Below are 23,246 nucleotides of genomic sequence, written 5' to 3'. Positions count from 1 at the left end.
TATCTAATTATTATATGATTTTTTCTTTCCAAATTTTTTATTAAAATAGGCTCATTGATGTATCTAAAGTTAAACCCACACTCCATATCATCATATCTCTTGTTCAACCTAGATTTATCCAACATTTGGACCTCACACGATCTTCAACGTGGATTGGGGCTCCTCGTTTAAATATTTTTTCCAGACATCCATAAAAATCACATAGATGAACATGAATTTAAATTAAATCCCAATCCTAATATTATATTTCTATAAAAAATTCTCAATACTAGGAAAAATTCTTGTGATAGTTTTAAAATTAAACTAACATTTTATATTAAGAAAAAAATCTAATTTTTATCCACTAATTGAAGAACATTAAGAGAAAAATGGATGCACATGAATTCTTACAGGCTACTCAAAAGAGTACACATTAATTTGATAAGTTCACGTATCATCAAATCATTTTCTAAGGAAAAAAAACGGTTGCTGACAGTTAATTTTTGAAGAGACACGTTCCTGTGCAATCTTCCTATTTAAAATCAACTGTGTGACTTCCCCTTCCCCTTCCTCACCCTTTGCAACGAAATGTATCCTTCAATTTCCAGTGAGTTCCAAAAGGAGCCATCACATGCAACATCATCTGCACCACCGCAGCCACATTTTTTCAATTATGAAGACGCCGTGGCTACTGGAATCCGGGCCCCTTTAGCGAATCAAAATAATCCTGATCCAAGTCCTCCTCTCCCGCTCAACAATGCCAGCCATTCTCTTTCTTCAGGGCCTTGGTCCACTAGTCTCTGTGGTTGTTTTAGCGATCTTAATAGCTGTGAGTACTTTTTATGTGCACACATATATATACAGTCATTATGGATGGACCGTGTTACAGTTCTTATTGGATGTCACCAAAAGTTTATTTTCAAAGCACTTGTGTGGTGCCATTGCATGGTAATTAAGTTAATAACGTGTAAAAGTAATTAAGATTGTTTTGTAGTTGATGGTGCTTGTAGAAACAATTAGATTCTACTACACCATTGCAATTCTAAGATTTAAAGTTTGTTTTCAGTGGATTTTTCAAAATCGCATGAACGCTGGTGCCAAAAATCAGATTCTGAAGATTAAAAGGCCATGTAAATCGAACCCAATGTTATATGTTTATACATAGGAATCCTCTTCAATGAGATAAATGGTGCTATCATGTGTTTTTTTTATCTCCTGCAAAAATTAAGTGGTGTCGAGAAATAAGTAAATTTTGAGTATTTAGACTTGCATAATTTCTCGTATTATATGTTTGAAAACCCGATACATTATATTCTTTTATAAGGAATCGCTCTTCAAATATAACGTGAACATGTATATAAAAAACAGATGCGGTTAGAATAAGATTTCCAAAAATGCTAGTTGAACATGTATATCTTTTTTTTTATTCTTTATTTTTTGTGATTGAGTACTTCAATTTGCCAAAATCTTTTTCTACTAACATGTAGTGTACGATTTCTTCTGCTTTCCTTTCTCTCATTATTGTAGAGATATAATATTCTGGATCTTGCAAGGAAGAAATAAGAGTATTAACAACGGACTATATATTGTCCTGCAGGTTGCCTAACATGCTGGTGTCCATGTGTTGCATTTGGACGAATTGCAGAAATTGTTGACAGAGGATCAACTTGTAAGTTCTGAAAATTCAAATGAATTTAATTAATGCTGATTACATTGGTTTTTTTTGTAAGAATTGACTGTTTCTTAACTAATTAAGGTGAAATATGCAGCATGTGGAACGAGTGGAACCCTTTATACATTAATACTATGTTTGACTGGGTGCTCTTGTATGTACTCGTGCTTTTATCGATCTAAGTTGAGAGGACAGTTTTTCTTGGAGGAAAGCCCATGCACAGATTGTTGTGTCCATTGTTTTTGCGAGGAATGTGCTTTGTGTCAAGAGTATAGAGAGCTCAAGAACCGCGGCTTCGACTTGTCTATCGGTGACCCCCTCCCTCCCCTCTTTTTTGGAGAAATAGTGTTTTTTGTTTTTATCTTGTATTTTTATCTGGCTCACTTCTTCTGTTTCTGATGGAAAAGGATGGCACGGGAACATGGAGAGGCAGAAAAGATTAGCTGCCACTGCTCCTCCAACTGAAGAGAGGATGACGAGATCATGACTTGAAGGAAGGGAAACCAATGCTTCTCCAATTTTATTTATTTTTTGCTCCCTAAATGGACAAACTTTCTTTCGATTTTATTCTGCACATTGAGCAGTACTTGCCTTTGTGACGTGGAAGATCCGTAAATGTAAAAGAAAGTGCAGCACCACCCTGTAATTAATGCTCAAGTTTTACCCGCAAGTCCATAAAGAAAAAGGTTATGCGAAGAGGATTACAATATTAGGGCTGTGTTTTCAAACAAAAAAGGTTCATGTACAGCCATACAGCCTCCCGCTTATAAAATTATTGCAATTGAGAAATGCATGCAGGTAACTTTATGTGTTGGCGTTTTGTCATCGGAGCAAATTAAACCAAGACATCAGCCAATCTTAATCATCCTCTGTTTCGTAAGGGGAGCAAGCTGCATATTGTTTATCTTTTAGAGCTACCATAACTGATTGCTCCATAAATATGTTGAGATCCTGATGAAGAGAAAATCACTGCAAGACAAAGAAGAAGGCTTCAACTATGCTTACGTCCAGGATATATATATAGAGTAAAAAAAAATCAAGAATTTATGGAAAACTCTCAATCCCATCTCAAACACATCCAAAACCTCTTAACGTTCTAATATTAGAATACAAATCATACTCGAGAAATAAGACGCTTAATTATTTTGTCAAAACAGCAACAGAATCATAAGTGCTCTTGGAGTAAGCTATATTGACCACATAATAAGAATTGAACAGTTTTAATTTATGAATATTTTGTAATTCAGTTAACACTTTATCCTAATGTGTCCAGACTCTTTAGCTATACAAAGGACCAAGAAAATATTTTGTTTAATATTGAAGGACTATAAATGAACTTTAAAATAACTTTTATCTTCTTTTATTTGGAGCGAAGCTGGATCTTCTTTTTAACTCGCAGCTCTTCAAAAACTACTGTCACCTGAAACAAAACAGCAATTCACTACAGCTTTCCATCGCCTCCTCCATCTTTATTAAGATTCAAGCACTTGTATGAGTAAAAGCCAATTCTCAACCAGGCAAACACCTCATCTAAACCCATGAATCGTTCTTCGACGCGAGAAAAGAAGCAAGATTATGATGAAGGTTGTCATAGCGGTCACACACCCTCTCTGTTCTACTCTTTTCTCTCTAGAAGAAGAAGACATCGATTTATCTCAGAAAGGCAAAAATGGTACCCAAAAACATAAAGAAGATAGGATCGATTTGATTTGATTAGATTAGAATTATTCCACGAACAAGAAATAATACAATTCGAATTTCCTCCAGGCACACCTAATGAAAAAATTATCCCCGTTCATTTGCCATGTGCAATAGCATCTATCTGATCATGGCTTCATTTTCATCCTTCTCTCCAACCCGCTGCGCAATACCAAGGAGGAGGACTGGTCGGCAAGGCTCGGACACATGCCATGTGCAAAAGGATAAATGGCTTCCAAATTGCAGGGCTCGCAAGATTTGCTTGACTAGCAGTATCCATACACATTTGTCATGTATTCTGTACATGACAACAGCGGGATATTCTTCCCCAAGAAAAGAGACTCAATTCAAGAACCCTTTCACTTATACACGAATATTCACTGTACGTATTACTCTCGTGAACTCTATTGATGACTTTAATTTGTTATGGTGCATCACTTTATATATCATTTGCTTGCATGCACGCTGCTATAAAATAGAATTTCAGTAGCAATAACTACATTATACGTATTTTTATCAATTATCTTTAAAGATACTAATTTATATCAATTTTATTAACAATCAATAGACGTTTATCTAGAGATATTTGTTTCAAAGGTCATTAAAATTTAATGACATTTAAAAATAAATGCTTTCATATCCAATATTGATAAAAATATACTACAATTAAAAAATACCGTTTAAAACATACAGTAATGACAGTTATAAAATCCCATTATTCTTCTACACACATATGACAACATTTATTTGAGTAATTTCTTAAAAACAAATTAAATCCATCAAAAATTAATTTTGTTGTGATGACATAAGACATAAATTAAAGGGAGTGCCAATAATATTCTAGGAACAGGAACATTATATATTTTGATGCAAAAGCATGCTTGTTAAATTAAATTTAGTGGAAAATTAACCACGATCGGAACTTTCCCTTTAGGCGTCACTATTTCAAGTGTTTCGGAGAAATCTTATGACAATTGATCTTGAAATATCTTTTCAAGAATAATTAAGATAGCAAAATGTTCTCAAATTATTTAAGAAATTTGAAGATGGCACCCAAAAAAATTTAAATGATAACCATAAATTTAAACTTGAATTCAATGATTTGTAACATGAAATTATATCTGACTAATCCATTGAACTGAGATGTTAATGTAAACACCCTATTTAAATTAGAATTTAATATAAGATATGTATATAAATAATTTTAAGGTAAACAACTCGAAGCAACCGAATCCTTTTTATATATAGGTAAATATAAAAGAGAATTCTGATGGATATAATTTAACTAGTCAAATCCTGAGTTTGTATTCTAGAGATTACTAATTTGAGTGCTACAAATCTCAGAGTCGCTGTAGACTTATATTATTATTAATTTCAGAATCTTAAAAGATTAATAGAAATGTACATAAGCTGACCCAAACCCCATATACATAGTTTATATATATATATATATATAAAAGAGTTGTGTAACAATTAAGTTGTACCAATTAAGTTCCTTCTTTTTTCTTTTTTTTTCTTTTCTATAATGTAGGTAGGTATTATCCCTTAAATCTAAATGCGTGCTAAGTTATGGTCCAATAAGATGCCCGAACCCGAGCTGTATGCATTGAATGTGAAAATGTTTAGAAAGACTTGACAAGCAAAGGCCTTTGACCAAACAGCTATGGTTATGGGTCCTGAAAGAGATGTTATGAAGAAGGAAGTGCATGTTCCATGGCAGTCCTCAGAACAGGGAATTGAAGGGCTGCTGCTGCTAAAAAGTTACTTCTGTCGACATGCCCTATCCAAGGCCACACATGACACGTACTCTTCCTTTCAGTGGGAGAAAAAAATCCAGAACGCTCCACTTCAACTTATGTGAGAAATTTGTCCCAACAGTTGTTTCGAAAAGATGTTATTGGGAGGCAGCCAAAAGTTATGTTGATGGGTTTTATGACTCCACTACTTCCAATATGCTTTTGTTTCTCCAAATGTCAACAATGTCATGCCACGCACTAGCGAATGTTTCTTAGTGCTAAGTGCTCTCCTTCCTTGTCCTAATTTTTTGCATCTTCCGCGTCTGACCTTCGATTTTTTAGTACATCCAGCACTCTGGCTGAATTCTTCTTCTTCTTCTTCTTTCAGGCCCACCAAAGCCCCTGGTTTAAAATCACATTTTGTTTGATAAATGTATTCCCATGGCAAGGATGGAAAAAAAATATCTGGAACCCAATTACTCTTCCTCAAAAAAAAAAAAAAAAAAAAAAACACTGATCCTGAATCTAAACCTTTTTGTATGGAAAAAAAAAAGGTTACATCAATGATGGCCTTCTCATGCCTGGCTAGCTTAATTGACGCAAATATCGTTCAGTGAGAGTCAAATATTATCATGGCCTGCCACAAGTAAAATATAAAACTACAAAACTTTAGAAAAATAAAAAGACATATTGTACAGGTATAATCATGATATTACAATTCTTAATTAAATTGCTAGTCAAATATTGTAACCCTATATAAAACGGCAGGTTTTTGATGCTTTCCTACACACCTAAATCCGAACAACTTGTTTAGAATTTCCCCCACTTTTTGGTAGGCTAGAGCAGCGCACTAACGTGCAAGGGCACGACAACAAAACATTATGATTAACGAAACCTTACTTTTTTTAATTTAAACTCGAGAGTGAGGAGCTCTAGCCAGGAGGCAGGAGCACAGCCCCGACCCTATCCCATACTTGAATCTCGTGAAGACATGTGTCCATTTTTAATTGCCCACTTGCCTAGAAACATCAGGATAGGTCAGCCCTTATCTTTTTACCCTCCTATATATACACACAGCGCTAGGAAGTGTAAGGGACAGCGCAGTGCCTGTGCGTGACCTAAAAACCCTCAAAGATTTTTGCTCTTCATTCTCATTCCTCCATCTCACGAGAACTAGAAGAATGGCTGCTGTTAAGGTTGGTTCAAATTTAGGTCATAAGACTGGCAAAGACAGTCATCAACATGGGGTTGTAGCCGAGGAAATTGATGGCCTCATCAAAGCGTACAAAGATGGGCGTGTGGAGAGAACGCAGATTGTTCCATGTGTCACAAGTACTTTAGCTCCCGGGCTCGGTGTGACTTCACGGGACACAGTCATTGACAACTTCACAAACATTTGGGCACGTTTTTATGTCCCAATTAAGTTCCATGGTAAGCTGCCTTTACTTGTATATTTCCATGGAGGTGGGTTTTGTGTAGGCTCAGCTGCTTGGAGTTGCTACCATGACTTCCTGGCAAGGCTAGCTGCTAAGGCCAATTGCATAATCATGTCAGTTAATTACCGTTTAGCCCCTGAAAATCCTCTCCCAGCAGCCTATGATGATGGAATTAAGGCTCTAATGTGGCTAAAACAACAAGCTCTTTCTGTTTGCACTGATAATTGGTGGACTAGTCAGTGGAATTTCTCCGACGTGTTTCTAGCTGGAGATAGTGCTGGTGGCAACATAGCCTTCAACGTCATCACAAGACTTGATTCCTTTCATGCAGGACAAGCTGCTGCGGCCATAAAGCCATTAACTCTGAAAGGCATTATCTTGATTCAACCATTTTTCGGAGGAGAGGCTCGTACTCATTCAGAAAAACACTCCGTACAATCACCTCGCTCGGCGCTTAACTTGGCAGCCTCTGATACATATTGGCGATTAGCTTTGCCTTGCGGCGCTAACCGGGACCATCCATGGTGCAACCCTCTAGCAAAAGGGTCAGTGAAGTTGGAGGATTTTGTGAGATTTCCAATTATGGTATGCATATCAGAGATGGATATTTTGAAGGACAGGAGCTTGGAGTTTGTTGCTTCTTTGGGTAGAGCAGGTAAGAGAGTGGAGCATGTGGTTCATAAAGGTGTAGGGCATGCATTTCAGATTCTAAGCAAGTCTCAGCTCTCACAAACTCGAACATTGGAAATTATGGCACGGATCAAGGTCTTCATTAGTGGAATATGATCCCCTCCCTCAGCCACAATACACAGAATTCTATATATTTAGTAAAAACAAAACAGAGAGATTAATTCTCAATTGTAGCAATATTTTAATCTTCCCAGCGTTGACATTAGGGTCTACGTATATATAACTGTAGCCCATTATGCGTGTGGTGTAGTGCATGTCAATATAACGTATGATTGTTGTACTTGTGCACATTGATTTTACCATCGCGATGCAAAGGTCAATGCCTTCAGTGCCACAAATAGAATTAGGCTATAGAGCCACTGCCGTGCATGTCAGTAGGTCAAGAAAGAGGAAAACGAAAGAAGAAATGTTAGATAGTCACATTGCATTTAGACAAAATTGAACAGATCTCATGAAATGAAAAGCAAAACCAATTTAAATAGGAGCGTCAATTAAGAATGAATGTCTTGTTCCACTTATCCGAGTGTGTGTGTGTGTGTGTGTGTGTGTGTATATAATTTACGATAAGAAAACATAAAGGAAGTGGCTCATGATATACATAGTGGACTATACCCTTACTAGTGTGACATAATTAATAATTAAGAGTGGTTTAGAATAAGAAGAAGAGTATAGAAGACAGGTTACCGTGACTATACATAGGCCAGTCTAGAAGTAAAATTTGATAAATATGATCTAAGTTTGTTTGGGGCAGGTGCATGAAGGCCTAAATATTCTTTTCAAGAATATATAAATTATTATTCTCATATTATATTTCAACAAAAATTAAAGGCTCCTCCCGCGATTTCAACATGGCGAGTGTTGTTGTGGGAAGAGCCTTTTTATTGCAAGGTTATTAATTGATTAATGTATTGAATTTCTCGTTGTTGAATGTGAGAGTGGATTGGTTGATTATAGAAAATATTGATTCAGTAACCTGAGTGCTCCTGTAGGAGGAACCTTTTTCAACATCACAAGTTTTTGTTTCTGGAGTCTAATAATGATGCTGAGAAAACCCGCTATTTCTTCTGTGAGAATTTGAGTCCTCAAGAACAGGTCGTGGTTTTATTATTAGCTTGTTTGGAATTAATTTAATTATTTTTTTATTGTAATTAAATTCAACTACACTGTTAAATTAAATTCAATTTATAAATAAATTGAATTAAAAATATATATATATATATAATTCAACTCATTTTATTTTTTATTTAAGTAAATGAGTATAATTTATAAATAAAGCTGATGACGTGGCATCTATTTTAATAGAGCCAAATTATAGCTTATAGGATGCGACCACCTTTGAGGGTTTTTAAATTTCTCGCGAGCCCATTGAACGCCTAGTTATTTTCTGTGGGCTTGGCTTTATGTGAAAAAAAGTAGGGTAATGGGTGGTCAATACGATACGGGCCTAACTCAATTATCTCCTCGGCCGTTTAAATGCCATTTGGTTTGAATATTATGGGCCTTAATCGGGCTACCTCGACAAGTAAGGGCAGGTGAGAGAGTATCCTGATTAATAGGTTTGTTTATTCTCGCAGTTGCATCCAGTGGATAAACACATTTACTGAAGAAGTTATTTTATGAATTTTTCAAATTTTCAAAATCCGCCAACGAAATATTCCGTCTGTGGTTGTCTATATATTTCCTTAGGGTTGGAGTTATATATATATATATATATATATTATTGCCAAAAATATTTCGTATGTGGTTGTCAACTTTTCTTTCTTCTCCTCCTGAATGTAATATTAATAGCTTATTTTTTATAGTTAATTATTGCCAAAAAAATATTTTATCTTATTTACTATCAATATCTTTTTTAAATCATATTATTAAATTAATTATGTTTATTAAACCTAGTTAAATTAATGATCTAGATCTTATATTTTTTTTATTAAAAAAAAAAACACTGGCATCACTTTAATATTTTTTTTATATTAATTTTTTTTAACTTTTTAGCATATCATATATCACCTATCTAGTTTTCATTGAAATAGTTGATCTAGGACACTCATGGAACCCAAGGGGAGCATCTTCTAGTCATACTATAAGCATGCTATAAGCTAGAGGCTTCCAACCCTTAGGAGTAGCTCTATTAATTGAAACTTGATTTACTTTTCAATGACTATGAATTTGATTCCTTTCAGAGCTATTAAAAACTTATATGATTGTTAATTTTAAAGCCTATAAAATTAGTCAAGATACGCATAATTAAAAATACAAATACAAACACCAACTAAATGGTTTAGAAAGTGATTGACATTAGATTTCAATTTTCTTTTAGTTAAAATTTAAATTTGTTTTTACTTTAAATTAATATTTTTAATATCATTTTAATATTCTAATATAAAAAATTTAAACGTTACCACATTCCTAATCACGTTACTTAAACCATGTCAGGCCATACGTTCAGTTCACTGTTTTGGGCTCCACTCCTTAAAACGGAAGTAGTTTCATAAAAAATATCTTTCTTATGGAAAAAGGATACAAAGAAAGGGGGAAGGGGATCCAAAAAAGGCAAAAACAATATTTCTCGGGGGGGTTATTAGAGGGGAAAAATATATTAGGGCGGTTCAGGAGCCAAAAGAAAAATAGCTTTTTACATGCCAGTCACAACTCACAAGAGATACAATTGCCTGCCACTCGAAACGTTAGCCAAGACGAAACTGATTCGATGAGCAGAAATTATGGCAACTCCAACAAGGGTCTTCACTTCAGTACAACATGGGGTTCGCAACGAGATTCCAATCTTACAAAGAGTCTGACTAGCTAGACATCATGACACTATCAATTGTCTGAAGAGCTTGGTTCGCGAAAAAACGGACATCGACATCTGGGTCCTCACTGAGCTCAACCAAACAGGGACGGATTGTCTTCTCTGCAACCTGGGGGAACATAATTTACAGCCCAGTGAGCTTTAAAAAGTGAAAGGACGCCCATGGACAACATAACCAGCACTTGCATAAAACGTTGAACAGATAAAAAAGGAAAAAAATAAGTATAATATTCGCTAAAAAGAAAAGACTTACAGACTGATCAACTATTGGAATGAGGGATTGCAGCACCTTCGCCACATTGAACTTGATGTTTGACACCCTGCATAGTGTAATCAAGTCCCGCATTCAGAAACTGCCCAATTAAGACACAATTTTACAAACCACATTGACAAGTTCCACATATCCATTACCTGTCTTTTGATGCATTGACGACCACTGGCAGCAGTTTAGAACATGTAATTTCTGAACCCATGACAGGAGCAAGCAACGAGACAGCTCGTATAATTGTCATCCGGTACAAATAATGGGGATTGGTGCTCATCTCCAAAACCTGCACAAGCAAAATGAGACAAATGTCACCATCCAGTTCTTGATGATAAGAACATAAATTTTATGTGAAAGAAATAGAACACAAAAATCATGCAAGAAACTGCTAAAAAAAATTTACTACACAGTTAGCTTGTTAGATTGAAGCAGAAAGAAACCATCGAATAATCAGGAAAGAATAGATGCTAAACCATCACCACAGGATTTATACTGATCATAAAGTACGGTGTTACATTCAATAAGTCCAACCCCACCATAGGGGAATAAATAGCAATGAAATGTCAGAATCACAAGACAAAGTGGTGAAATTCAAACAAACACTGTAACACAGACCTGTGGAATTATGTGCTCCATTGCCCACTCGGGACCAAATTCCTCAGCAAGGCGCTTTAAATTGTTCGCAGCAGCATCGCGAATCGAATAAACCTGCAGAAATATCCAGACAAGATGGTTCCAAATAAACCATTTAACCTTCATGAGAACGTGATTGGCAGAAAAGAGCTTAATTACAATAGTAAAGGATTATATAGAAATTCAAAGATTGTTTTTCCTTTTTTTTAACAAAAAAATAAAAACACCCTCCAGAAAGCAACACTAGAGGAAAATACAACAAAACCAAAAGTAAACAAAGGCTAACAAACTACTTGAACAAGATTCATGTAAAGACTTCAAAACAAATTCCAAGAAGAGCTGAAATCCTCATAAAGACCTGAACATTCTAGTTCTATGATGCACAACTTTTATCCATCTCTTTGAAAACGAATCACTGAAAATCTTATTTACATGAGAAATTTTAATCATTGAACAGAGATGCATCAAACATGGGTACAGAGAAAAACTGAGATCAAAAGTTGTCTAGTACAATACATAAGCAAAAGTGAAAGCTTTAACTGTTGTCACACATGATGTGGAAATACAAACCTTATCCTGTAACCACTGCATGCAAAGAGCGCCAAGTTTATCATCAAAGAACCCAACACCCAATTGACTTGCCAATAAAGGAATGTACTCTATAATTGCAAGCCGAACCCTCCAATGCCTATCCTCTGCAAGCTCAACAATTGCTGGCAATAGTGATTGGGATAGTAGATCAATCCCAATAACCTGCAGTGAAGATTATTTCCACATTATCATAGGCAATGGGGAAAAAATTGCATTTTGGTTACATGTTTCCTTTGAGCTAAAAGCATGCTGAGCCACATTTCTAAGAGCCCGCAGAACCAAAAGAAAGGTCAAACCTATATCATGTGTTCTGGCAGTGATTACAGCATTAGCCTACTCGTTTATATTGGTATATCCAAGTAATGGAAATCAGACAAAATCTAAGGAATAATTATTGCAAAACATGTTTCAAGGAATGTTTGGATTTTTTTGACAGCAGAGAGCTTCAGGGCATTCATTTAGGCAAAAAATGCAATCTATCAAGCAGAACCAGGTGACAGAGATGATTGAGCTGGTCCATGTGATACAAAAGACTGAAACCCATTGAGCTGTCTTAAGTTGTTGCAAACCTGATTGACTTGATCAAGCTTGCTGATAATGTTCAGTCGCACATCAGGAAATTCATCCTTTAAGAGGGATAGAAAAATTGGAAGAAGCTGTTCGATTGTCGCATCCTGCATTGACAAACAAAATAAAGCTTAGAAATCCATTCCCAGGAATTTAGACAATTTACATTCATGCACTAGGAATTGAAATAGGAAGAACAATGACATGGATAAAATAACCAAGGATATTTGACAATACCATGCAAACAATACCACTTCTTAAACAAAATGAAAACCAGACAGCTAATCACCTATATAAATTTACAGAAATGAGAACTTTGAAACGAGGACTGCTAAATAGCCATCTATATAGCATCTACAATACAGCATGTAAATATTCGAGTAAACCTAGCAAAATTGGCCCAAAAGATGCATCTCTATCTATTTCAAAACTTTTCATATATCATCCAAAACTTGAAGAAAAATATGGGGTTGAAAAGCTTCATATGACTCAAAGTCAGATCAGGACAACAGCATTTAAATAAATAACACGTCTTATTGTACAAGAACCACGTGAACAATGATAAGGTCATGGAAAGCCCACTATATTACATCCTCACCTTTCCCAAGACAGGAGCCATTCCCATTATAACGGAAGCCAAAGCAGAGCGGACATGCTGGGAAGAATCTGATGACAGTTCCTGAAAAATAAGTGAGAACACTACAATTAAAAGAAATATCAGGCAAAAAATCAGTTCATGCTTTAACAAGAAACAACATACTCAGGTGCAGAATTCTAAAGTTTGAAAAGGATATGCACCTTCACACAGGGGAGAATATGCTGAATAGCATGTTCTGGACTTAAAATGCGGCAGAATTTAGTTACTTTTCCAGCAGCTGCTATACGTACTTCAGCCTCGTTATCACGAAGTAACCGCACATATGCAGGGACCAAGTCCATCCTTAGAAACAATTACCACAAACAATTTTTTATTTATTAAGATACCACAGAATCCATCACTAGATCACCATCAAACATGGAATTGGAACTTAACAAAAGAAAATGGGCACAAAAGTACATCCGCATTTAATCCAGCAATTTCAAGTTAGATAGACACCTGGTAGGCTCAGGCCCCACAGCTTCACAAAGTTCATATAGTTGATTTGCAACCATGTAGCGTACACGCCAAGACTTGTCCTACACAGAGACAATAACAGTTGATCCCAATATGAAACAAATTAAAAGATAAAAGCTAAAAGCTCGCAGAATCAGCAAACAGATATCATATTACAAATGCCACTAGGCAACGTATAAACTTTTTCTTCCAATATGGTATCATATCGGTACAAATTTTTATCCAATAAAACTTTAATAACATTGGATGTAATCCAGTATAAAATTCCATCCCTCATCCTAGCAAATTCATACATATCTTCCAAGTTGTCAATGACTGCCAGCTTTTGGGCCAAATGGTTTAAATCAGTGTTATCCAAAATGTGGTGCATTCTGAATTGTGGCACAACTTCTGGGACATGGTACACATTAATTTATGGCACAGAGGGAGGGAGGAGCTTTATTGGCACATTTTGGATGGTGGTACACTTTAAACCGCTTATTCGGGTTTTTCCTAAGGGTTGAACCTGACACAAGGCAAGGTATCAGGCATACCCATATTTATTTTTCTAGTATAATGCCTAAGGCAATAGAACAAGTGTGGTGGTAGTTTAAACGGAGAGGAAAAAGAAATGGATAGGAAGCTTCCATTACTTAGGGAGGCCAAGTCATCAAATTGGGCTGGAAGAAAAATGTACCATGAATTGGGACATGTAATCCGGATAACGGTGCAGGGGGTAGCATTATCCTGGTAACTCTGGTTCAAATCACCTTATCCACAATTTAATAAAACCAAGAGAAGAAAATATCTATCTTTAACATTGATTACTGAAATGGATGTTCAGCAACTTGATACTCTAGTTAGGAATTGAAAGGTCTAGACCTTACACACCAGCAACAATGAAAAACCAAAGTAATTCCAGCAAACTAAACAGAACACAAGAAAGCATAAACTACATTGCTCCTTTTGTTGGATCTATAAACTTCATTAATACCTGAGAGAAATTAACAATAACAGGAAGAATGTGTGCAACACAATCCTGAGGCTCCAATAATTTCCCAAGAGCAGCACAACCCTCGACAGCCAATAAACGAACAGAATCTTGATCTGAAGGATAAAAATAATATAATTATTACATGTATGAAGAAATCCAAACATATCAAATTAAAAATGCAAGTTGATGTCACTACAAATTATGGTATTGCATATATCAGAATATTATATTATAAACACAGAATTCGTGATACCAAGTTCATTTCTCATGCATTGTTTGACTATTCCACCATTCCAAGTCAAAACTTTATACGAGTTCCATGTGCAGTCAACCACGTGATAGTAGTAATCTTAACCTTATTCCATTTTCAACATGCCCAGTTCAAAGCACACTCCTTCAACATATTGAAAGTTCAATTACCATCTTGGGTAAGATCCTCAAAAATTGACAGGATGTCAGCCTTCAAATGCACAGATTCAACAGTGGCAGCAAATTTCCCCAAATTAGAGGCCGCAGACCTCCTAACCATGGGCATGTCATCTTGACACAACTGACTGTATATTGACCGCAACTCTGTCTTCAACATCTCTGGGGCGCTAGGGTAGGCAATATGAAATAGCCCACATGCAGAAACTCGAGAGGTAAACCATTCCCCAGCTGCCAGTCTCTGGAGATAAAATTTAACAATAAGGTAATGAGGGTAGGCAAGAGCAGGAAAATAAAGTAAATCAGCAGTTAACACAAACAGGACACATCCAAAATTACAATTTATTACACTCCTCGGGGGTTCAAAATATGAGTGAAATCTCTCTCTTTCCCAAACATGCATACAAACACAAATACAAGTGCCATAGCAGGCCACAGAGTAAATGCATATTTAGGATATAAGTTGAATAAATTGGAACTATGGAAGAATCCAATGGTCGTTCCATACTGCAATTCATTCAAACTAATTAGTTTCCAATTTTGTCTCTTTTTTTCTTTTTTCTGTAATCTTCGTATCTTTGGAAGAGCAACCAAAAAAAAAAGTAACTCTCATTAAGATGAGAAATAGCAATATGTGATGGATAGGACAGGCATGAGTAACCGAAGTAAATATAACAATCTAGCAAAGACCGACAGGGTTTTTAAGAAAAAAAAAATGAAAAATCATTATGCTGGGCAGGTAGATGCAATTAATTAAATCATATGGAATTAGCATTATTACAAACTCAGCAAAAGGAAGTTGTCTGACCTTGACAAGAGGAATGAACCAATCAACCAGGTCAGTCTCCCTCATCTGAGATCCAATCCTACACAGCGACTCCACAGCTTTATCTCTCACACAGGTTTCCTCAACAGTGCAGAGAGTCTCCAGAGGTGGGAGCAAAACATGAGCATACTCAACTCCCCCAACATAAGGAATAAACACCCCCAATTCCTCCGCCAATGCAAGGAGTACCTCATCATCATCATCATTATTTTCACTCAAAAATGGAATTAACTCCTTCCGGGTTCGTTCCTCCCCGAGAGCACGTGCAATAGTCGATAGTCTACGTATTGAGTTTAACCGTAGCTGAATGTCATCATTCTTTAACTCATCTATCAAAACGGCTATTGGATATAGTGGTTCTTCCATCGTTGACATTATATCCAAGATCTGTAACAAACCCTAGAATTCAAATCTATAGATTGGTGAATATAATATATAATAATAAACAAATCAGATTGATAGATTTGCTGAGAAAAAGGAACAAGCTAATTTTTGCAATTATAATAAGAAAATGAAACCGTCAACAATCTTGAATTGAAAAAAATAATAATTTAATTTGATAAGGTTTATGCGCAGTTTTTTTCTCTGACAACCAAACAGAGGAAGTTAAGGGTTCAAAAATAAATAAAAACCGAGCGAAGTTTGTAGTGTTCTTACCGATCTGAAATGCGTTCCCGCCGGTTGCCTCTGAATAGTTACAGAAGCTGGGAGAGAATTTATTAATCTCTTTTTTATGTGATGATTTTTGTACTATAGTTTGGAGTATTTATATGCCTTTCTTTTTTGGGATTATTGCTGTTGTTGATACCAAACTATCTTAAAGTGAGGCCCGGATTTTGTATGTAAATACTTGGATCCTTGTGAAACGGGCTTTGGCCAAGAAAATTGCCCGTATTCTTCTCTTAAGCCGGAGGCTAACAAGCTACGCCACGAACACTATAATGCTGCATTATATTTCTGTGTGTTGAATGTGAGATTTTTAAGATTATCTTGTGATAAATGATTGCAATTGCAATGATTTATTGCATTCATTGCAAGTATCATATAAAAAAACTCATGTAATGAGCCATTCCATGATCAAGAGTACTCGGTGTTCAAAAAAAAAAAAGACCAGGTTACTGTAATTTTTATAAAGATAGGACCAAAAATACTTGAACAAGGTCCAAATTGTAAATGGATAGACTACGAGGACTTTTCTTGTTGAAAGTTATATAGACCACAGTGATTTATTTATTTATTTATTTTACACGAGATAGGTTCAAACTCGAGAAATTTTAAAGGAAAAAGGATATACTATTATCAATTGAATTATAATTCATTGACTATAATAAAAATAAAAATAAAAATGAAAATCTGCTATTTCCTTGTTCCCTGCTGATTCATCACCAGAGTAATGGTTGGGCTAACGACTATTTGCAAGCTTGACAAATTGTTTGGGCCTAAGGTTGGCCATGGCTCCCACCTGCCCCTTGGGCTCCCTCCACTGGTCATATGATTTGTAATATGATGAAATTAAAAGCAATTTAATTATTTATTATTTTTCTTACCTGATCTATATTTTTTATTCAAAACCAACAGTGAAATTTAGAAAATGACTGATCATATTCTTTTCCTAGAAGGCGAGAACATCCAAATCTCTAAAATAATTTAATCTCGTGATAATATATACAAAGATGTCTAAATAAGAACTAAAAATTAGGATTAAGAATACAATTTAATTTATGTATTTCGCTGAACAGATCTTGAGCTACACAATGAGATAGTGCCCTCTTGTAACCTTAACTAACCAAGGAAAACTAGTTAGTTTAAGGTTTGAACTCTGCTTCACTAAAAAGAGCGCGATGAGGTAGACGACTGCTATGCCAAGCGTGCGTTTGACGCGACAGAGAGCGTGATTTTATTGGAATTACAATTAAAAAACAATAATTCTCCTTATCTTTCCCAGGAGAAAACATATACATTATTCTTTTCCTAAATACAGCTCCTAATCTTGTAACCCGCAGCACCTAGGCAGGATGGTCCAAAACCCAGCCTTCTTTTAAACAATCGAAGAGTTCATAATTGGCTCTGCAAAGTTGGCTTTCTCACTTAGTTCTTCAAATGATTCAACTACATTTTGAAGCCTAGCAGAGAACTCAATCAGAAGTGAAGCAAACATTGCTAAAGATAAGGCACTTGCGCTTTCATATGTTCTGCGCTCACTCTCTTCAATGCCTGTATCAGCATTGAAAGAAGGACGGGAAGGCCAGGATGCTTGTTTTGCAAACAAATTATCCTGGGAGTCTTTCGGAGGTAGGGAAGGTGTAGAAAGAGTGAGTGACCTTAAGTCCAATACTGCTTCACTTGCGGATTTAAATCCCAATTTAATATTCCCGTTCTCTTTAAGATTTTCAAGTTCTTGAAATACCTGAGGATCTCTTGCAATTTCCCAGCTTTCAGAATTTACTAAAAGGTATGATCTTTGGTCTATCTTCTTTTGTAGTTGCTCTGCTGCTTCATGCACCTCTTTTAGTATGTCTCCCGGGCTTAGTTTCTCCATTTTGTCTACTTTGCTTCCAAGCTCACGCAAAACATTTGCACCCTCTGCTCCTACTCTCTGGAGCTCGCTACGAAAGACTTGCCGCCTTTCAGCAGGAGCCTACATGCACAAATTACTTTCTGGTAATTTAATTCTAGCCATGCATGCCACAAACTCGGTTTTTCTGCGCCAAATTGAATTAGTCTTAAAGGTGACTGCACCACAAGGATGCCGGATAAGAGGCCTCTTAGTTATTGACTGGTAACTTTAATACTAGTATATTTTGATTCTAGAATTAGGATTAAAAGGAGTTCAATGAATAATCACCTGTATTTCTGACAGAATGCATCCATGTAGTGCCATGACCATAAATGCAGAATGCCTCAGTGCACCACTCAATTTGACATAGTTTTTCCAAGGATAATTGAACATTCTGAAACGACCGTGAGGTGGTTCCCAGATAGCGAAGCCAAACTGCAGAAATGACAACCAGAAGTTAGTACGTGTGTTGTCCAGTGAAACTGCTATTAGCATAAGTTCTCTGCTGTCAGAATACCAGACTATCTTCTCTTCTTGTAGATTCCAGCACTGATCTGTAGCCATTGTAAAGTGGATCGTCATAAGCCTGGAATGTAAGAATCTTTGAGGGAACCCTTTCGTATTCAACACATTTCAGGTACCCATTAACACAACCTAAAGAACAAAGTTGATAATTATGCACTCACGAATGAACAATACGCCTCTTTACGCAATATAATTAACAGGAGGTCAAAGCCAACCTTCCAGGGAGACAGCCAGGTCCATGAAATTTTTTGCCACCAAACTGTGCAGTGCATCACCGGCCCAAATGGGGTATATGAACAGATTTACAACAAAACAAACACCAGCACCAACTGCAATTAGTACTAATCTAGTTAAGACTGCCGTGGTATATTCCCGGGTCCGATTCCCAGCTACCATAAGAATACAGTATGTTAGTATGAATACTCGAAAACCATATTCATATGGCGCCATTGTCGGGTACAACTTCAAATAGGATGAGAAGAATCCTGATCACCACAGGGAAAGGTTGGTAAATTTAGAACATATAGCACAAAATTCTCTGAGAAAAGAAAATAAATAAGTCGATCTATCAGACACTAGCAAATCAAAAGAATATATACAGACCTGCAATAAAAATACTAGCAACAATTAGGACCTCCTCTCCTTGACCACCAGCCAACATAGAGAGCTCAGCACAGAAGAAGGCAAGAATTCCAGCACATATTGTACCCAATACACGATTAAATCCTTTTATAAATGTTGCTCCTGTACATAATGGTGATATTGCAGAGCACTCTAATCAGTAATTATGAAAAATGCATTGCTATTGAAAGAAAAAGAAAAAAAATTAACTTTCTAAATTTCAATAAGACATACTAAGACTGTTCTTTTTGTTTATGAAACTAGATTGATTATCTTTCAAAGTGGTTTTTCCCCACAAACAGATCAATTACACTGATTATTACTGTTAGAAAAAACTTAAGAGAGAAGGCCAACTCTTTCTGTGTTATATTTATCGCATAAGAGAGGAAGTCCCACGTACTTGGACTTAGATTGCAATACTGTCAGCACTTATATTTATTCTAGTGTATGGATAATTCAAGAGATCTAAAAGATAAATACATCAGCAATACATTGTATATGTGCAGTTGTGCACCAAGGACAACTAAATGAATTATTTAGATGTAAACTTCAAAATTGATTCCAGCAATTACCTAAATTTTAACATTAGTTTAAATTTTCATAATGATATAGTTTTAAAGTCAGGATCAAAGGCTTTAGGAACGATATCCAAAAGGAGAAACAAAATCAGAACAAATTTCTTAGGATCTTGAAAGTCATACCTATGCTGTATTCGAACATCACAATGACAGTTAAGATTGCCCAGATTGAATACTGAGAAATGTCCTCGTTGGATCCTTTCCAGAATATGAGCAAGGATACAATTGACAATGCTAATCCCATCTTGATAGCAAATATGACTTTCTTCGGATCAGAACGGCCCATTTCCCAAGCTCTCACAGCAAAATCTTGGAAATCATTCAATGACTTGCTGATTTTTTCACTTAACAAGTTCAAATACTTGCATTTTCCTGCTTGTTCAACATCTCCACTCAAGCTGCCTAAAAGAGGCTGCCATTCTTTACCACTTTCCACGTAGTTATGCCTAAATGGCGCCATTTTCATCACCTTGTTGATTTTTCTCGATCTTCCTTCAACTGAAAATTCACTGTGCAGCAGTACCATCATTTAATTAAGAACAGAAAAAATAACAAAAAAAATATTAATAATTGATGAAAGAGTAGTATAGAAGTTGAGTAAACATAAATAGCTATACTAACGAAAACTTTAATCAACATGTCGAGTTACATAAGAGGGGATCCTGCATCGGTTAGGGGAAAAAATGAAGTAAATACAAAAAATGGCTTTGTAACCCAGTAGCTTAAAATTTTGGATCAAAGGTGGTGTAGATCAATGCATAGAAACCATCAAGTGCAGGCCGACGTAAAAGCTTGGAGAACTGGCTCACAAGAAGAAGAAGAAGATGAAGATTATGCTATACCATAACACATCCTATTCTTTGACGTGAAAAGAATAGCATGGCACATCAGACTACTTCTTTGACATGAAAGAAGAAGAGGATTATAGTATAGTTCTTACTCAGAATATTGTCATATAGCTTACTGATTAGAACACTTACCGAATAAGCGGGAAGTGGTGTTTCAAAAAGGATTTCAGTACTTAAGAACTAATTCATTTGCAGTTTATTCTTACAACATTAGCAGTCATGGAAGCATTTAGAAAAATCCCACTGACCTCTTTTGATTCTTTTCTGAAACCAAATTAACAAAATCTTGAAAGTTTGTAGCCACAGCTGGAACAAAGTGGCGCAAACATATATGGACATCAATCGTGGTCATATTAATGGAGAAAGACATGTTACCTATCATATGATAACGCACCGCTTTCGAGAAAATACAAAAAATAATCTGCTCCACGTAATATTGTATTTTTCCAGCAAAATATATATATATATGCTCGTGTGTATTATCTTCTAGGGATAAACTACACTGAATCTAAGTACAAAAAGATATAGAAAAATATCATACTCAATATTTTTAGATTTGGTGATATATCAAGCCTGAATACAAATATATCTAGTAAACTGTCATACTCATCATTTCAAATCCAAATAGATAATATATTTAGATGTTTTTTTATCACAAGTATTTATTTATTTATTTTCATGTACTTTAACATAAAAAATTAAAAGTCAAGAATAATCTTCTCCCTACATTTCTAGTTGTATAGAAGTCTCTTAAAGATCTACCATATTTCCATCAACATTAATATCTTATAAGAATAATTTATCCCTAATTAATATCATGCAAAGGATATTTATTCTTTATCAATGCTACAAGAAAAGAATGACATTTCAACCCCTTTATTCAAGCAATATGAAAAAGTTTAGATGTTCTATATACCCTTTAAATTAACCATCTTAATAAAATCTCATATTTTTCTTATTCTCCAAGGTACTCCATATGTTTATTTTCAGAGTATTTATCATATGTCTGAGCCTTGTGAATAGAGTACACCATCATTGAAAGAGCTCTACCCTTTAGTGAACCGACCCGGTTCAACCGGATTAGTTAGGGTTCAGTGAATTTTTAAATACTGGGATTTAGACAAAAAAAAAAGCATTTATCATATACAACTAAAAACAAACATTTTTGTTCTCATAATTTAAAACTTATTCTTTTATTTATTGAAAATTTTTATTAAAAATTATTAATTTTATTATCAGAAAATCTTTAGATCCAATAAAAAAGATTATTTGTAAAATGTCATATTTTATATTACTAATCATTAATTTCATGAATTCTAAAAAAACAAATTAATATGAATGTATAATCACCGTTTATCCATGCACTCAAAAAAATATCCTCATTTCTTAACCTATTAAATTTTAAAACATCATCATTGGCCATGTTCTTATATGCACGATACTTTTGCTACTTTGTTTTGGATACAAACAGCCAGAAAAAAACAGAAAATTATTTGCTAGGACAGGACCATGTGTGCGAATCCATTATTGTTTGTTCTTTCTTTAACTGTGACAGGTCTTTATTTGCAACAAGATATTATCATAGATAATAGGGGGGGGGGGGGGCATTCTCCATAAAACAACAAGCCAGGTACATTCTCCATTTAAGTTTTTTGACTTGAAGCGAGGAAGGAAACAACGAGGAACTACATTGCTGCAGTCTTTAAAGGGGCGTTCTTTCCTGCTAAGAACTTTATATCATTCATTCATAAATTCTAAAGGCTATATAAAACTAAAAAATGGAGTAATTAAAAAACCATAATTCAGTACAGAGGCAAATTAAAGTCAGCGTAATGAGAGTGGTCTGGAATTGAATTGCCTCCCTTAATTATTGTTTTGCTAAATAGATAATAGTATAATTAAGTTGCAGCTTTGGAATATTGAAATATTAATACATTAAGTAGCATAAAAAAATAGTATAATTAAGTTGAAACTTTACAATAGTGATTTGCAGCCCAATCAAGCTTTTTGAATTTTGCCGCCTTTGATTTTTAACTTTGCTGTCCAATAAACCTTATTTGTTTTTTTATTTTGAAAATATTTTTAAAAAAAAATTGAAGTTTTATTTATTTTTATTTTGTTTTAAATTAATTTTTTTTTGTGTTTTTAGATTATTCTGATATATTGATATTAAAAATAATTTTTTAAAAATAAAAAATAATTTTAATATATTTTAAATTAAAAAATATTTTAAAAATAATCACAATTAAACTTAGAAAGAGACTTGCATGGGCTTGAACTTTTCTTATTCCAACATTATTAACGGGGCCACAGAGAGGATAGAATGCATAAGATGTACGATTAAAAGGTAATTACGTGTGGACTCCATTTAGTTTATTAAATTAATTTTCTTCAATTTTATATTTTGTTAAAGGCAATATTCCATTCCATTCACGATCGGCTATTGATTTCAATCTATGGTACTCCGGCTGAATTTCATAGAAAAATAAAGCTACAAGCCATTTTCCACGAAGCTTCCTGCTAGGTGAAGCCATCGGAGAGCTAGTCTAGCCAGCCTACCATGTAACCCCCTCTAGTCTTGAGGAAATTTCTTGTGAGTTGGTTTCTTATGCCTTGTTTTTACTTGTTTTGTCCTATTCCTAGTGGGGTAAAAAGGATCTACTTAATTAACAATTTTCCACATCTCTTTTTTAATGGATAGA

At 35.1% G+C, this 23,246-nt stretch overlaps 4 protein-coding genes across 7 annotated transcripts; 2 read left to right on the top strand and 2 right to left on the bottom strand.

Moving 5' to 3' along the window:
• The first annotated feature begins 567 nt into the window (after positions 1–567).
• On the top strand, positions 568–2,276 carry LOC118045807 (protein PLANT CADMIUM RESISTANCE 11). The gene is made up of 4 exons (XM_035054526.2): positions 568–808; positions 1,577–1,648; positions 1,749–1,961; positions 2,059–2,276. The coding sequence occupies exons 1-4, from the start codon at positions 568–570 to the stop codon at positions 2,136–2,138; spliced, it is 606 nt and encodes a 201-aa protein (XP_034910417.1). The 3' UTR covers positions 2,139–2,276.
• A 3,890-nt stretch (positions 2,277–6,166) lies between these two features.
• On the top strand, positions 6,167–7,491 carry LOC118047795 (probable carboxylesterase 6). The gene has a single exon (XM_035057172.2). The coding sequence runs from the start codon at positions 6,267–6,269 to the stop codon at positions 7,305–7,307; it is 1,041 nt and encodes a 346-aa protein (XP_034913063.1). The 5' UTR covers positions 6,167–6,266; the 3' UTR covers positions 7,308–7,491.
• Positions 7,492–9,680: 2,189 nt separating this feature from the next.
• LOC118047819 (uncharacterized) lies at positions 9,681–16,228 on the bottom strand. Of its 3 annotated transcripts, none has more exons than XM_035057224.2 (13): positions 16,073–16,228; positions 15,398–15,814; positions 14,584–14,830; positions 14,164–14,276; positions 13,173–13,252; positions 12,875–13,016; positions 12,675–12,755; positions 12,079–12,183; positions 11,489–11,671; positions 10,901–10,993; positions 10,432–10,571; positions 10,274–10,340; positions 9,681–10,129 (listed from the first exon to the last, which is right to left on the bottom strand). In XM_035057224.2, the coding sequence occupies exons 2-13, from the start codon at positions 15,788–15,790 to the stop codon at positions 10,010–10,012; spliced, it is 1,764 nt and encodes a 587-aa protein (XP_034913115.1). In that variant the 5' UTR covers positions 15,791–15,814; positions 16,073–16,228; the 3' UTR covers positions 9,681–10,009. The 3 variants fall into 3 exon arrangements, with proteins under 3 accessions (XP_034913115.1, XP_034913123.1, XP_034913128.1); XM_035057232.2 differs by having other exon boundaries at positions 15,398–15,802; XM_035057237.2 differs by having other exon boundaries at positions 15,398–15,827; positions 16,073–16,217.
• Positions 16,229–17,136: 908 nt separating this feature from the next.
• On the bottom strand, positions 17,137–20,885 carry LOC118047836 (aluminum-activated malate transporter 9). 2 transcript variants are annotated; one of them, XM_035057248.2, is made up of 7 exons: positions 20,793–20,885; positions 19,820–20,205; positions 19,101–19,241; positions 18,713–18,982; positions 18,490–18,626; positions 18,261–18,407; positions 17,137–18,053 (listed from the first exon to the last, which is right to left on the bottom strand). In XM_035057248.2, the coding sequence occupies exons 2-7, from the start codon at positions 20,160–20,162 to the stop codon at positions 17,454–17,456; spliced, it is 1,638 nt and encodes a 545-aa protein (XP_034913139.1). In that variant the 5' UTR covers positions 20,163–20,205; positions 20,793–20,885; the 3' UTR covers positions 17,137–17,453. The 2 variants fall into 2 exon arrangements, with proteins under 2 accessions (XP_034913139.1, XP_034913134.1); XM_035057243.2 differs by having other exon boundaries at positions 20,677–20,802.
• Positions 20,886–23,246: the final 2,361 nt, after the last annotated feature.

This window comes from Populus alba, chromosome 10 (assembly GCF_005239225.2).
Source record: "Populus alba chromosome 10, ASM523922v2, whole genome shotgun sequence".
NCBI classification, from domain to species: domain Eukaryota; kingdom Viridiplantae; phylum Streptophyta; class Magnoliopsida; order Malpighiales; family Salicaceae; genus Populus; species Populus alba.
The sequence above is the reverse complement of the archived record's forward strand: the minus strand, read 5'-3'. Positions and strand labels throughout refer to the sequence as shown.

Excerpts from the sequence above, each read along its gene's own strand:
- LOC118045807 (XM_035054526.2), top strand. The coding sequence starts at position 568 with ATGTATCCTTCAATTTCCAGTGAGTTCCAAAAGGAGCCATCACATGCA. Across the intron at positions 1,649-1,748 it reads TGTTGACAGAGGATCAACTT|CATGTGGAACGAGTGGAACC; the intron begins GTAAGTTCTGAA and ends TGAAATATGCAG. Across the intron at positions 1,962-2,058 it reads CGGCTTCGACTTGTCTATCG|GATGGCACGGGAACATGGAG; the intron begins GTGACCCCCTCC and ends CTGATGGAAAAG.
- LOC118047795 (XM_035057172.2), top strand. The coding sequence starts at position 6,267 with ATGGCTGCTGTTAAGGTTGGTTCAAATTTAGGTCATAAGACTGGCAAA.
- LOC118047819 (XM_035057224.2), bottom strand. The coding sequence starts at position 15,790 with ATGTCAACGATGGAAGAACCACTATATCCAATAGCCGTTTTGATAGAT. Across the intron at positions 12,756-12,874 it reads ATATTCTCCCCTGTGTGAAG|GAACTGTCATCAGATTCTTC; the intron begins GTGCATATCCTT and ends CTTATTTTTCAG. Across the intron at positions 10,572-10,900 it reads TGGAGCACATAATTCCACAG|GTTTTGGAGATGAGCACCAA; the intron begins GTCTGTGTTACA and ends TTGCTTGTGCAG.
- LOC118047836 (XM_035057248.2), bottom strand. The coding sequence starts at position 20,162 with ATGAAAATGGCGCCATTTAGGCATAACTACGTGGAAAGTGGTAAAGAA. Across the intron at positions 19,242-19,819 it reads GATGTTCGAATACAGCATAG|GAGCAACATTTATAAAAGGA; the intron begins GTATGACTTTCA and ends CATTATGTACAG. Across the intron at positions 18,408-18,489 it reads CAAGAAGAGAAGATAGTCTG|TTTGGCTTCGCTATCTGGGA; the intron begins GTATTCTGACAG and ends TCATTTCTGCAG.